The sequence below is a fragment of the Canis lupus genome, chromosome 4 (assembly GCF_003254725.2).
Source record: "Canis lupus dingo isolate Sandy chromosome 4, ASM325472v2, whole genome shotgun sequence".
Taxonomy (NCBI): domain Eukaryota; kingdom Metazoa; phylum Chordata; class Mammalia; order Carnivora; family Canidae; genus Canis; species Canis lupus.
The window spans coordinates 24469605-24483667 of record NC_064246.1 but is presented as its reverse complement, the minus strand read 5'-3'; the positions used below and the strand labels follow the sequence as shown (position 1 = coordinate 24483667).

The 14063-nt window shown below is 37.2% G+C and overlaps 1 protein-coding gene and 1 pseudogene across 25 annotated transcripts in view; one reads left to right on the top strand and one right to left on the bottom strand.

Annotated features, from left to right (window-relative positions):
* USP54 (ubiquitin specific peptidase 54) overlaps positions 1-14063 on the top strand; it is a 122603-nt gene that overhangs the window by 46957 nt on the left and 61583 nt on the right. For 9 of the 25 annotated variants that reach the window (XM_025434742.3, XM_049108791.1, XM_025434745.3 and 6 more), the window contains one exon: positions 11542-12113. In XM_025434742.3, the coding sequence (XP_025290527.1) occupies positions 11967-12113 (147 nt within the window). In that variant the 5' untranslated portion in view covers positions 11542-11966. Of the gene's footprint in view, positions 1-10551; positions 12114-14063 lie in introns of those variants that run through there. The other 16 variants (XM_049108793.1, XM_035715244.2, XM_035715243.2 and 13 more) reach the window with 9 other exon arrangements.
* Positions 1-14063, bottom strand: part of LOC112651492 (40S ribosomal protein S27-like) — a 62837-nt pseudogene that overhangs the window by 23789 nt on the left and 24985 nt on the right.

Here is a 14063-nt window from a genome sequence, read left to right as displayed (position 1 = left end):
CTAAGTTGTATAATTCACATTGTGTTCTCTGGGAATGGTACTGCTTGGATCTCCACTGTGAGTGTGGTGTTTCCTGAGGTTATGCAATGTAGTTGGCCCTGCAGAGGCTGCACTTGTAACTACTATGTTCTTTTTACTATTATGCTGCCTCCCTCACAAGTCAGTAAATTATCTGTACAGCTCTGGATCCTTATAAGGTTGGACTAACTAGCCTGCAACCATCATTTCTTAGTTTGTCAGTTATAACAAAGTGAAATATGTCTTCTGTTTTATTTTCTTCCTAACTGGTTTTGGAAAATTTGTTATAAATGACAGTTTTCTAAGTTCTTATAAAAGGAAAAATAAGGCTTTCTATATATATTTTTTTAGTCAGCATACAGATCTTGTTGTACATGATGTAATAATTTGAAGCTGCCAAAGTCCAACCCTCAGGAAATTGTTTGAGTTGAGTAACTGTATTCACTGGGGGGTTTGAGATAACCAGCCCATAAATCAACAAATAGTTTAGCCTTTTTTTATGGTTGTAGATGCTTATCTCTCTTTATTTCCAAGCTTGAATCAGAAACAAATATTGATTCAATTGATATAATCTCCATTAGAAAAAATCTGCAGTATCTCAAACTAGATATGGACATTTTGGGGGCTCTTTTACTGAAGGAAAGTCAGAATTTATCAGGGTTTTGGAATTGGCTGTTTTGGGTACTTATCCCTTCAAACAAAAAGTTTTTCAATTTAACTTTCAACAATTCAGTGCCTGTTATATTCAACCTATGTGTAAAAAGATGCCCATAAGGAATATGTTGTAGTCCATGTATACAAATAACTAACACGAGGAAGGGTAGAATGAATGATCCGCATGCGCTGAGAGCACAGAAGAGTGTGAAATGAGGGAAAATGGAAAGGTGGGAGAGGGAGAGAACCTTTTTTTTTTCTATTTTATTTTTTTAAGATTTGTTTATGTATTCATTTATTTATCTATCATTTATTCATTCATGAGAGACACACAGAGAGAGGAAGAAACATAGGCAGAGGGAGAAGCAGGCTCTCTGAAAAGCAGGCAGAGCCGGATGCAGGACTGGATTCCAGGACCCAAGGAACACAACCTAGGTGAAGGCAGACGCTCAACCACTGAGCCACCCAGGTGTCCCTCTGTCTTCTTCGTCTTCTAACTTTGACATTTTTGGAGAGTATTGATCAGTTATTTTGTCAAATGTTCCTCAGTTTGGATTTTTCTGATGTTTTCTCATGATTGGACTGAGATCATATGGTGTAGTCAGGAATACTACAAATAATGTTGTGTTCTCAGTGTATTATTACTATGGGATTCATGACGTTAATATGTATTATTGCTGGTGATATTGACCATGATCACTTGGTTAAGGTGGTTTCTGCCAGGCTGCTCTACAGTAAAGTTATTATCTTTTCCTTAGTAGTTAATAATTAAGATTTTGGTCAGGATACTTTGATACTGGGCAGCCCGGGTGGCTCAGCAGTTTAGCACCACCTTTGGCCCAGGACGTGATCCTGGAGACCCGAGTCCCACATCAGGCTCCCTGCAGGGAGCCTGCTTCTCCCTCTGCCTGTGTCTCTGTCTCTCTCTCGGTGTCTCTCATCAATGAATAAATAAAATCTTAAAAAAAAAAAGGATACTTTGATACTATCATTTGCAAAAATGTCATGTTCTCTACACATGAAATTAGTAATGTTGACTTAGTGATTCATTGAACTTTATTTATTATGAAATGAATTCCCTTAAGGGACCTAGCCCCTTCTAAGCCACTTACACTTTATGCCTGGTTTCATCAAAGGACACCCAGGCTCTGCAGCAACAAATCCTTTGTAGTCTTCATTGATCTCAGCCACATTGATGTCACATTGATAATGAAGTCTCCAATGCTAATAACCTGTAGATCTCTGAACCTCATTTACCCGTCCTACTTAGGATGACAGGCTCTTCCTGGCCCAGTGTTCCTCTAGGCCTCATCTCTCTTTATGCATAAGCCTGTGTCATTTCAGCAAACATTTGAATGACTGTTTTGTGTTTTTCAGAAACAGAGGCTAAGAGAAGCTGACTTTGTTGATGAGGAATATAGTAGGGGATAATTAGAGTGGTTTTGGTTATAGCCTGGTTTATTATTTTGGCCTGAGGAAACTGGCAGCACATTTTGAGTTACTGGGTATTCTTGTGAAGAAATTGTTTTCTGTATTTCATTAATACAGAGAAATAAATTTTTTTCTACATTTAATTAGCTTCTACAGCATTACTTCTAATGCTGGCATTCTTGAGCTATGATCTTTTAAATTTAGCCCTGTCATTTTTATTCTGTCAGCTGTGGATCCCTGGTGGAATTATTACAATGGGCTCAAGAATGCAAAATCCAAGTATGCATCAACAGTATAATTTAGCTATTTAGTGCCAGATTTTATACAATGAAAAATATATTGCATGTTGTTTTGGTTAATAAAATATAAATTTGTTAGTATTACTGAATTTATTTATTTATTTATTTATTTATTTATTTATTTTTAGTATTACTGAATTTAAAGTAGCTTTTTGAATTATGTATTTTTCAAGTAACATATACTTTACAAATCTAGTTTCTGTAATAAGTTTCGGACTCCATGGGCCCTAATTCAGGGGGTCTTGTTTAAGGAAAACAGTTTTTTTAAAGTGAAAATTAGTAGGGTGCCTGAGTGGCTCCGTTGGTTAAGCATCTGCCTTTGGCTTAGATTGTGATCCCAGGGTTCTGAGATTGAGCCCCACATCTGGCTCCTTGCTCAGTGGGGAGCCTGCTTCTTTCTCTCTCTGCTTGCTGTTCTCCCTGCCTGTGCTCTCTCTCTCAATGATTAAATGAGTATATAGAAAATTAAAGGTTAAATAAATACAAGTAGGGGCACCTAGGTGGCTCAGTCGGTTAAGCATCTGCCTTCAGCTCAGGTCATGATCCCAGGGTCCTGGGGTTAAGCCCCACATTGGGCTCTCTGCTCAGTGAGGAGTCGGCTTCTCTCTCTTCCTCTCTCTTTCTCTCTCTCTCTCAAATAAATATGAATAAAACCTTTAAAACATAAATATAAGTATTTATGTTCAGATATTCTATTTCTTCATGATTTAGTCTTGGTAGGTTGTATATTTCTAGGAATTTATCCAGGTCTTCTAGGTTATCCAGTTTATTTGTTTATATTTTTTTGTATATTTTTTTCAGTAGTTTCTTTTTTTTTTTAATTTAAAAATACTTTGATTTTTGTCCTCTAAATTTTTATTTAAATTCCATTTAGTTAACATAGAGTAATATTGGTTTCAGGTGTAGAATTTAGTGACTCATCACTTACATAACCCTGCGTTCATCACAACAGGTGCACTCCTTAATCCCCATCACATATTTAACTTATCTACAACCACCCTACTATCCATCCCCTCCCCCAACCTTCAGTTTGTTCCCAATAGTTAAGAGTCTTTACAGTTTTTTTTTTTAAGGTTTTATTTTTAAATTATCTCTACACCCAATGTGGGGCTCAAACTAAAAGTTTGAGATTAGAAGCTGCATGATTTACTGACTGAGCCAGCTAGTTGCCCCTTCACAGTAGTTTCTTATGATTCTTAGTATTTTTTGTGTTATTGTAACATTTCTTTCATTTCTGATTTTATTTATTAATCCTCTTTCTTTTTTAGTCTAGCTAAAGATTTGTCAATTTTATCTTTTAAAAAATCCAACTCTTCATTTTATCTTTTCTATTCTCCTTCTAGTATAACTTGATTATGGGATTTCTTTCACAGTATATACATATGTCAAATCATATACTTTATTATATACTACATTACCGTTTTATTTGTCAATAATACCTCAATAAAGCTGGAAAAATGTATGAACAAACTTATTTGGCTCCTCATAGTCTATTCAGCAATAGTAAAATATAAGGTCACGATAACTTTTTCAGAGTTGAGAACAGCACAGTTAATAAAATTCTTATATGCTTTCTCCTTTTTCCACCTTTGATTGATTACTTCATAGTTTTAGCACTTGGCTGGAAACTAGTAATTGTGGGTAAAAATAATGATACATTTTCTGTAGAGTTTGTTGTTAAATAGATGCCAAGTAGCCTGCTCTAAGTTTGTTGTAGTCTAAGACTGTTCTTTGCGGAATGCTGTGAGTCCTTTGGTTGCTACTGTGAGGGGCAAAATAGAAAGGAGTACTAGGTAATAGACTATGGAGCAGTTTTAATTTAAATTTGAATAAATCCATACATACAGCATAGTTGCCATTATTAGGTGGTAGTAGTTTCAGTCATCATCTGATACAAAAACTAGGCAAGATTCTGTACTGAAACTGTATGTGGACTTCTTTGGAATAGAGTGCCACTGAACAAATAATGCATGCTCACCAAGATTTTTTCTTTTCTTTTTTCAAAACTAAGTATCTAAGGATATGACTCTTGGGTGCATTTCTAAAAAACTACCTCCCTAGAGTGGCACCTAGCTGGCTCAGACAGTAGAGCATGTGACTCTTGATCTCAGGGTCATAAATTTGAGCTCCACATTGGGTGTAGAGATTACTTAAATAAATCTTTTTTTTTTGGGAGAGGGGCTAAGCATCTATCTTCAGTTTAGGTCATGATCTCAGAGTCCTGGGATTATGCCCTGAGTCTGGCTCTCCACTCATTGGAGAGTCTGCTTCTTCCTCTCCCTTTCCCTACTGAGGGCTGAACTTGATGTGGGGCTCAATCTCAGGACCCTTAGAACATGACCTGAGCTGAAACCAGGAGTTGGAGGTTTAACTGACTGAGCCACCCAGATGCCCCTTAAATAAATAAATCTTAAAAACAAAAAGAAGAAGAAGAAAAAAAAAACTACTTCCCTAGAATCTCATCAGCTCAAAGCTATATAATATCCCTTAAAATGTTTATACTGATGGTGAGGAAAGCCTGAAGTGATATTAGGGACGTCTGGGTGGCTTAGTGGTTGAGTGTCTGCCTTCAGCTCAGGGTGTGGTCCTGGGGTCCAGGATCCGGTCCCACATGGGGCTCTCTGCATGGAGCCTGCTTCTCCCTCTGCCTGTGTCTCTGCCTTTCTCTCTCTCTGTGTATCTCATGAATAAATAAATAAATAAATAAATAAATAAATCTTTAAAAAATAAATAAACTGAATTATATTAATATAAGAATATCTTGATAAGGGCAGCCTGGGTGGCTCAGCGGTTTAGTGCCACCTTCGGCCCAGGGCGTGATCCTGGAGACCTGGGATTGAGTCCAGCGTTGGGCTCCCTGCATGGAGCCTGCTTCTCCCTCTGCCTGTGTCTCTGCCTCTCTCTCTCTATGAATAAAATAAATAAATAAATATTCTCTATGAATAAATAAATAAAAGAATATCTTGATAAGATGAAACAATATGGAAAGTTAAAAAAGATATAGCTCATACTTTTTCTAAATGTATATATAGGTAGAGTCACAATTTATAAATAGAAAGATGGATTATATAACAATGGAAAGAAACTTCGATAAAATTTTGTGGTAATATTTCCTACAATAACAGATATATGGATATAATACAATTGGCTTCTGGACCTCCTTCTATTCCCCATTCTCAAATGGGGTGGGATAAAAGCCTTATCTTTTTTCTTTTTAAATCTTTTTATTTATTTATTCATGAGAGACACACAGAGAGAGAGAGAGAGAGAGAGATTGGCAGAGACACAGGCAGAGAGAGAAGCAGGCTCCATGCAGGGAGCCCGACTTGGGACTCGATCCCAAGTCTCCAGGATCAGGCCCTGGGCTGAAGGCAGTGTTAAACTGCTGAGTCACTCGGGCTGCCCCCAAATCCTTATCTTTATGGATGGAGGGTAACATGGGTTGGGGGAGGATCCTAGAAATATTGATATAGTAGAAACATTGCTCTTAAATTATAGAAAACTTTGGGGCACCTGAGTGCCTGAGATCATGTCATGACCTGAGCTGAAGGCAGATGCTTAACTGATTAAGCCACTTAGGTACCACAAGAAATATTAATTTTTAAAGTAGTTATATAAATGCATCAATATGGCAAGAGACTGGGGCTAGCAAGACTTAATCTATTTTAATAATTTAAGTGGGAAATAAGTGTGGTGTAAACTAGGGTGACAGTGGAAGTGAAAAAGAAGGATCAATATAAGAGATTTTGAAGAGAAAATTGATAAGACTTTGTGACGTGTGAATAGGGAAGGGGGAGATGGATAGGATGGTGTCTAAGACTACAGAGGTTTTGAGCCTGGGTAATTGGAAATGCCACTAGTTAAAAAAAGGAATCAGGGGAGGCACTATTTTTTGGGGGGAAGGAGGTGATTTTATTTTTGGACATGCTAAACTTAGGAAAGTGGGATGATGTGCAAATATTTGGTAATTTGGTTTTAGGGTTCATGAGATTTGTGGTTTGTCAGACCAAAAGTGATGTTTGAAGTTCTGACAGCAGTAGATGAGAATACTATGGGTTGAACTATAGAGATGAGCAAGAAGGTCTGATTTAAACTTTAAGGAATGCACTTTTTAAAGAAAGCAATAAAGAGAAAAAAAATAAACTATCAGCATAGCAGGAGAACTAGTGTTCTGGTTTGTCATTTCATTTTACTCATTCTCTCATTTTCTTATTAATTTTGAAAGAATCCAGGATTATGTAGCATCAAGGCAGCCAGTGTTAGGTGCTACAGAGAAATTAAGAAGAATGAGGCTTGTGGAAAAAGCCAGTAGGTTTTGCAAGTAGGAGATTTCTTTAGATTGAAAGCATATTCTATGAAGTAAAATTGTGGTAGTGGTGGAGTAAAGGATCAGTACCATGTCCTGGAGAGATTGACGGTGAGCATGAAGAGATAGCAGTTATAAATTATTAATTGTAGAGACATTTAATATTGAAAGGTCCAAAAGAATTTAGGACAGTAGGCATAGCGGTTAATAAATTCAAGGTGATCTTTATTGTTTTTGTTTTTTGAAGAATATAGGATATCTGTGTGTGTATGTCTTTAAAAAGAAAAGAACTCAGGAGGAAATGTTTGAAAGGAAATGGGAATAATAACAATCATTTATACAGTAATTACTATATGCCAGATGCTGAATTAGCACTTTGCATAAATTAACTGATTTTAATTCTTATAGTTACTAACAAGATACTATAGATATAGTTGGGAATTAATTGACATATGGAATTGAGGTAATTGCCTGTTGATTTATCAAGGCAAATATAGTTTCGTGAGTGTATTACAAATAAACTGCTATATAGAATAGAAACTAGAAATGTGAGCAACTTTCCTGGTTAACTGTTATCTTAGTGTAGTGCAGTTTGACTTCCTAATATTTGGGTTACTTTTGGCATTAATCACTTGTAATGAGGCTGCTGTTCTTTCCTTAGAAACTGAGATACTTATCACAGTTTTTCCATTTGAATCATTGATCAATTGGACATAATCATTCTTTGTAGGCCTTCTAAAATGTTACCCTGTGCCTTGTAATTGGCTCAACTGTTTGCCTTTTTACACAGAAAAAATTAAACTTTGTATTTTAAAAATAATTGTAAAATTCAAATGTTTCTCTAAGCACACAGTAAAATTGTACTGACATCACACTTGTCCTATGTGAGGCCTATTGTTCTTTTTGTACAATTAGAAGACTTATTCCTGGTGGTTTACAACTTTCTAGTATCCTGAGGTCCCCAAACCAAAATTTACTTTTATACTTTTAGGCATTACAGATCACTCATTCAGTGGAACTCATTATTATTCACCCTTTGTTTTGAAAACTTGCTAGTACTTTGGCATGCCTATTACTAAATCTCAACCACTATGTAGAATAGGTATTGTGCCATCATTTTACAGACTCAGAAAACTAGGTTCAGGACACTTTTTTTAAAAAGATTTTATTTATTTATTCATTGGAGACAGAGAGAGAGAGAGAGAGAGAGAGAGGCAGAGACACAGGGAGAAGGAGAAGCAGGCTCCACGCAGAGCCCAACGTGGGACTTATCTCCGGTCTCCAGATCACGCCCTGGGTTGAAGGCGGCGCTAAGCCGCTGAGCCACCCTGGCTGCCCTGGTTCAGGACACTTAAGTAGTTTAGGATTATGCAAAGTAGTTAAAATGTGGAAATTGAACCCATGTCTTCTAACTCCAAGTTTAGTCCTGGTCCCTTTTGTATAATATCAACATCACTTGCTCTTGTAACAGGTATACATTATACTACATTTTGAGTTCTCCTTTTCATAGAAATAGGATTCAAGCTGTATTCTATTTTATTTTACCCTTATGTCTATACTGTTTTGTTTTTATCTTTTTCCTTTTTTTTTTTAATTTTAGTTTGGGATTGCTAATATCATCTGGCAATGTTATTATCTACCAGCTTAATGATTTAGTCATTTTTGCATTTGAATGAATGCTACATATATTACAAGATAATTTCTACATAATTAGAAAAATTTTTTATTGCAGGTATCAGTTTTCTTTCAACCTAAAAAAAAATGATTTAAAACTTACAGAGAAGTGGACAGCCCCAGTGGCCCAGCAGTTTAGTGCCATGTTCAGCCGAGGGCATGAACCTGGATACCCGGGATTGAGTCCCATGTCAGGCTCCCTGCATGGAGCCTGCTTTTCCCTCTGCCTGTGTCTCTGCCTCTCTCTCTCTCTCTCTCTCTCTCTCTCTGTGTGTGTCTCTCATGAATAAATAAATAAAGTCTTAAAAAAAAAAAAACTTACAGAGAAGTTACAAAAAATGGTACAAGGAATTCCCATATCCCCTTCAGCCACATTTACCTGTTGTCACATTATTGCTATATTTGCTCTACCATTTCCCTTTCTCTCCATATTTACATATAAACACATACCTATACCTATCTATACATGTATGTATATAGTTTTTCCTTCTGAACTATTTCATAGTAGTTGTAGACGTTATGCTCTTTTATCTCTAACCATTTGAATATTGCCTAAGAAGTTCTTTTTTTTTTTTAAATAGGTTACTAGATTGATGTGGATATAACTCTTAATTGACTTTCTCATATATCTTTAGTAGATGGTACAGTAGAAGGATTATTTTGTTTGGTGCTGGACCTACAACTTAAATGAAATATTTTGTCATCAGTATTTCTTTGGATCATTTGTTACTTACTGCCTTTCTTGGCCTTGTTCTTTCTGGCTCTCTCACCTCTAGTTTCTGACACACCTAGAGCAAATGTGAGAGCTTATTGCCTTAACCCTACATAATGCTGCCATTCAGAGCCTGAGAATCCTTTTTTTTTTTTTTTTTTTTCTGTGACTGCTGTTTTTTTTTTTTTTTTTTTTTTCTCTTTGCTCCCTGAACTCAGGGGTGTGTATCATAGGGCAGGCTGAGTTTCAGTAAACTCCTAATGTGGATACTGGAAACCCCACCTGTCTGCCAAGTCCTTTTGGCTGTGAGCAAAGTGGAGGCTTGGTACTTGTCATTCCTTTGCAGCAGTTGAGCTGAAAGAATGCTGCATGGCTTGTTGAAGTTGCTTAGTAGCTTTGAGTGGGGTGTGTATGAGGGTGTGTATACAGAGTTGAGGGTCTTTTAATCCATGTGGGAGATATGGGATCCTTCCTGGTGCCATGCTAATCATCAGGGAATATTTATTGAGTTCCTCCTTATGCAGCACTATGACAGGAGCTTTTAGAATAGTTTAATAAAATACATAATTAAGTCACAGCATAATAGTTAAAAAACTCTAGTTCTGCCTTCTACCAGTTGATTTTGGTAAGTTAATGTCTGTAAGTCTCACTTTACTGTTCTGTAAATGGAACTATTAACACCTACATAATAAGGCTATTGTAAAGAATAAAGAATATAAGTATAGTGTTTAGTACTTGTCTGACACTGGTTAGTATTTCATTTCATACAGTCATTCAGGATATACGACTGATACCATATAAAACAAATAGTAATAAAAACAAATAGAGGATGATATGACACTACTGTGTATAGTCAAATACTTTAATTGTGACATGTAGATTATAAATAGTCTGGGAATTTAGAGAAGGGAAAGAACAGTCTTATGTAACCATTTAATGTTCCCGTGCCTCAGTTTTTCCACTGGATACACTGGGTAGTGCTAGGTGATCTCTTAGAGAATGATTAAGATGTTTTAGCATTTTTGCTTTTTTGGTAGGTTCATGTGATGATAGGAAGTAAGAAAGGGAGAAGCTTGGGGAACTATTGGAAACCAAATTTAACACTTAACGTTCTTAATTTTTTCCTTATTTGGGCGTGGCAGCCTTATAGGAAAGCTTAAACTGGAGATTAAAAGTATTTCCTTCCAGTAAAGGTGTTTGCTTTGGTATTTCTCCCCTGTTGTTTCACTGGCATTTTAATTAGTTGAAAACATGTTGATCAATGATGACCTCTGATTGTGAATGTCTTAGATTTAATCTGAGGATAAAGTTATTTGTAACCCAAATTATCTCTCTGATCCTCTGGCAAAAATAAAATGTACAAACAAACAGGGCAGGAGAAGACTTAGTTCTCTTGGACTTGATGTTAAGGATATCCAGCTTACTTGCCTTGAATGTTTCTCTGAGATGGGACATCTTTCCTCAGAACAGAGTCCAGACTGATAACATGGACTTCTCACCTTTATTTTTATTTCTTTTAAAGATTTTATTTATTTGTTCATGAGAGACACACAGAGAGACACAGGCAGAGGGAGAAGCCTGCAGGGAGCGCCACATGGGACTTGATCCTGGGACTCCAGGATGATGACTTGAGCCGAAGGCAGACGCTTTAACCGCTGAGCCATCCAGGAGTCCCTGCCTTCCCACCTTTAAACAGGCTTTCATAGCCATGAACATGGAACACACTTTTAAAAATTTCTTTACTCACAACATCTAACAAAAACTGTTCTCATTCTTAATTTGGTGTATATTTACTTGGTAATATTTTTGTTAGCCTGATTTTGAAAAGTTTGTATTTGGTTTTTTGTTTTTGTCCTGATCAAATTTCTTCTAGAAAATTTCAGAGAAGTTTCCTGTGAAAGTAAAGCTGCTCAAACCTTTTTCCTTCTTTTTGGCTTGAGTATTTCTCCTTTTTGTTGTTAAGGTTTTGGGGGACTTTTTTGTTGTTGTTGGTTTTTTGTTTTGTTTTGTTTTGTTTTGTTGTTGTTCATTGTTTGCCAAGGTTTCAAGTTTTTAGTGAGAGGTGAGGCAACGTTGATCTTGGCAGAACAGCACAAAGGCAGTAGAGTCATTAAGTGACGCAAGCTTTTAGCCGTTTTTTTTTTTTTTTCCTTTTTGTTAAAGCTCTCTGGCACAGCTGGCTGTTCTAGTCACAGAGGAAAAGAAGAGAAGAAACTTTCTGAAGTTCTGGATGGAATGATAGAAGATGTTTGGGGCATTTTTAAAAAGGAGGAGCAATAAGAGCAAAAACCCCTATAATTCAAATAAATTTCTTACCTTTGTGGTTTCTATGTCAGTTGCTTAGAACTTGAAGTTTTTCAAAACTTCAGACAATGATGGGACAAAGAATAGAGAAGGTGAGGAGGGTTGCATTAGGTTCTTACTTATCTGTCTGCCTCTCCTTCCAGTTGGAAAAAATTTTCAGTCTACAAGAAACATCTTCAGCAAGTCTAAGGAATACATCCTACCGTGATTCTAGATTCTGTTGGAGTTGAGGACTACAGCCACTTCACCACTATATTCTGGAGGCAGTTCAAGAAAAATAGAAGCACACAATACCTAAGGATTTCTCTGTTTTTTGTAAGTACTGTGCCATGCTAAATTTTGGGCACTGTTTGGAGCAAGTCGGAGATAGCTCTGTCATGTGGATTTAAGAGGATACCTGAGTTCCTTGAGCTACATAGATGTTTGGAAGGTTGTGAACTCAAAATATTTCAACATAAATTCATTGAATTCTGGATTCTATTTCACGAGTCAGGACTTCAGCAGACAGAAGCTCTCTCCCAGAAAGATACAAAATCTTCTCTGAGTTTCAAGCTAAATGTGAGCAATAATGTCTTGGAAAAGAAATTATTTTTCGGGGGGCCGTGGTAGCGTCCAAGGGATGTTTGCACCTCGAAGCTCAACCTCTATAGCCCCCAGCAAAGGCCTCAGCAATGAGCCAGGACAAAACAGCTGCTTCCTCAACAGTGCCCTGCAGGTAAGGGCAATTTCTTTCTCTCTGATGAACTTTGACTGTTAGTTGCTGATGCTGTGTTTCTGATCGCTCTTTTATTTATTTTTCAATATTTTATTTATTTATTCATGAGAGAGAGAGGCAGAGACACACAGGCAGAGGGAGAAGCAGGCTTCCTGCAAGGAGCCTGATGTGGGACTCAATCCCAGGACCCCAGGATTATGACCTGAGCCAAAGGCAGATGCTCAACCACTGACCACCCAGGCACCCCCCAGTAACTCTTTTAAATATAATCCTTGATGGTCTCTGTTTGAGATCAGCAGCCTGAGATCATTTTTAAGTTTATCTGTGTGATCTTAGGCAAGCCACTTATCTCTTTGAGTCTCAATTTCCTCATTTGTAGGAAAGAGTGATTAATAATGATAATAGAAATAATAACTGTGACTACTACTACTTACTTGCCTGAAGGGGAGAGTATATAGACTAGATAATCTTAATACTTGTTTATTGACTTTTGCTTCCTTTTTTTCCTTTTGAGACTAAATGTCTTATTACCCTACTTGCTTTTCTCTAGTAAAGAAAGCAAAGTTTTTTCCACAAGTCAGGATTCCACAAGATTTTCAGGTATATTACTCTCGTCCTAAAATATTCAGGCTCTTAGCATACACACTGAATGGAGTCCAGTCTTTGTCCATTTCTTCATCTCCTTCCTCTGAGCTCTCCTGTAGTGGCTCATGATTGGTGTCCGGACAGATATGCTCTTTTCTGCTCCTCAGAGTAAAAGTAAATGCAATTTGCCACCCAAGATAATTATGCTTGGGTAAAATATGAGTGTTATTGCTTCAGATGTAATGAGAAAAGAAGTTGCTGTGAGAGAAGAAAAGACAGAACAGTATATTTGGTATAAAAAGCACTGGACACTCTAAAATAAATAAATCTTAAAGGGGCACCTGGGTAGCCCAGTTGGTTAAGTGTCTGGCTATAGCTCAGGTAATAATGATTCCAGGGTCCTGGGATCTAGCCCTGTGTCTGGCTCCCTATTCAGCAGTGAGCCTGCTTCTCCTCTCTCTCTCTCTCTCTCTTAAATAAATAAAATCTTAAAAAGAAAGGAATTTGATGATATTTCTAGTTTCCTATCCATATACTATAAAAAATATTTTTTAAAAAGGAAGAAGGGTAACAAAGTGGCTCAGTCAGTTGAGCCACTGACTATTGGCTTCAACTCAGGTTGTGATCTCAAGGTCATAAGATCAAGCTCCGAGTCAGGCTTCATGCTTAGTGCAGTCTGCTTGGGACTCTCTATTTCTACCTCTGCTCCTCCCTGCTGCTCTCTCTGTGTCTCTAAAATAAATATTAAAAAAAAGAAAGCACTGGACTTATGAATTAGTTTTAGTATGTCTATAGACTTGCCTTGTGACCTTGTACAGGTAATAGTATTTCAGTTTCTTCATTTATAATACAAGAATCTTGTCAAGCTTATTTATGTAATAAAGTTTCATGCACAGAGTGCCTGGATGGCTCAGTTGGTGGAGCATGTGATTCTTGGTTTCAGGGTTGTAAGTTCAGGCCAATCTCTACATTGGGTGTAGAGATTACTTTATTTCATTTATTTATTTATTTTAAAATAAGATTTATTTATTTATTTATTCATTCATTCATTCATTCATTCATTCATTCATTCATGCCAGGAGCCCGATGCGGGATTTGATCCTGGAACTCCAGGATCGCGCCCCTGGGCCAAAGGCAGTCGCTAAACCGTTGAGCCACCCAGGGATCCCCATAGAGATTACTTTTAAAAAATGTTTTATGGGCAGCCCCGGTGGCGCAGCGGTTTAGCGCTGCCTGCAGCCTGGAGTGTGATCCTGGAGACCCGAGATCTAGTCTCACGTCGGGCTCCCTGCATGGAGCCTGCTTCTCCCTCTGTCTTGTGTCTATGCATCTGTCTCTCTCTGTGTCTCTCATGAATAAATAAAT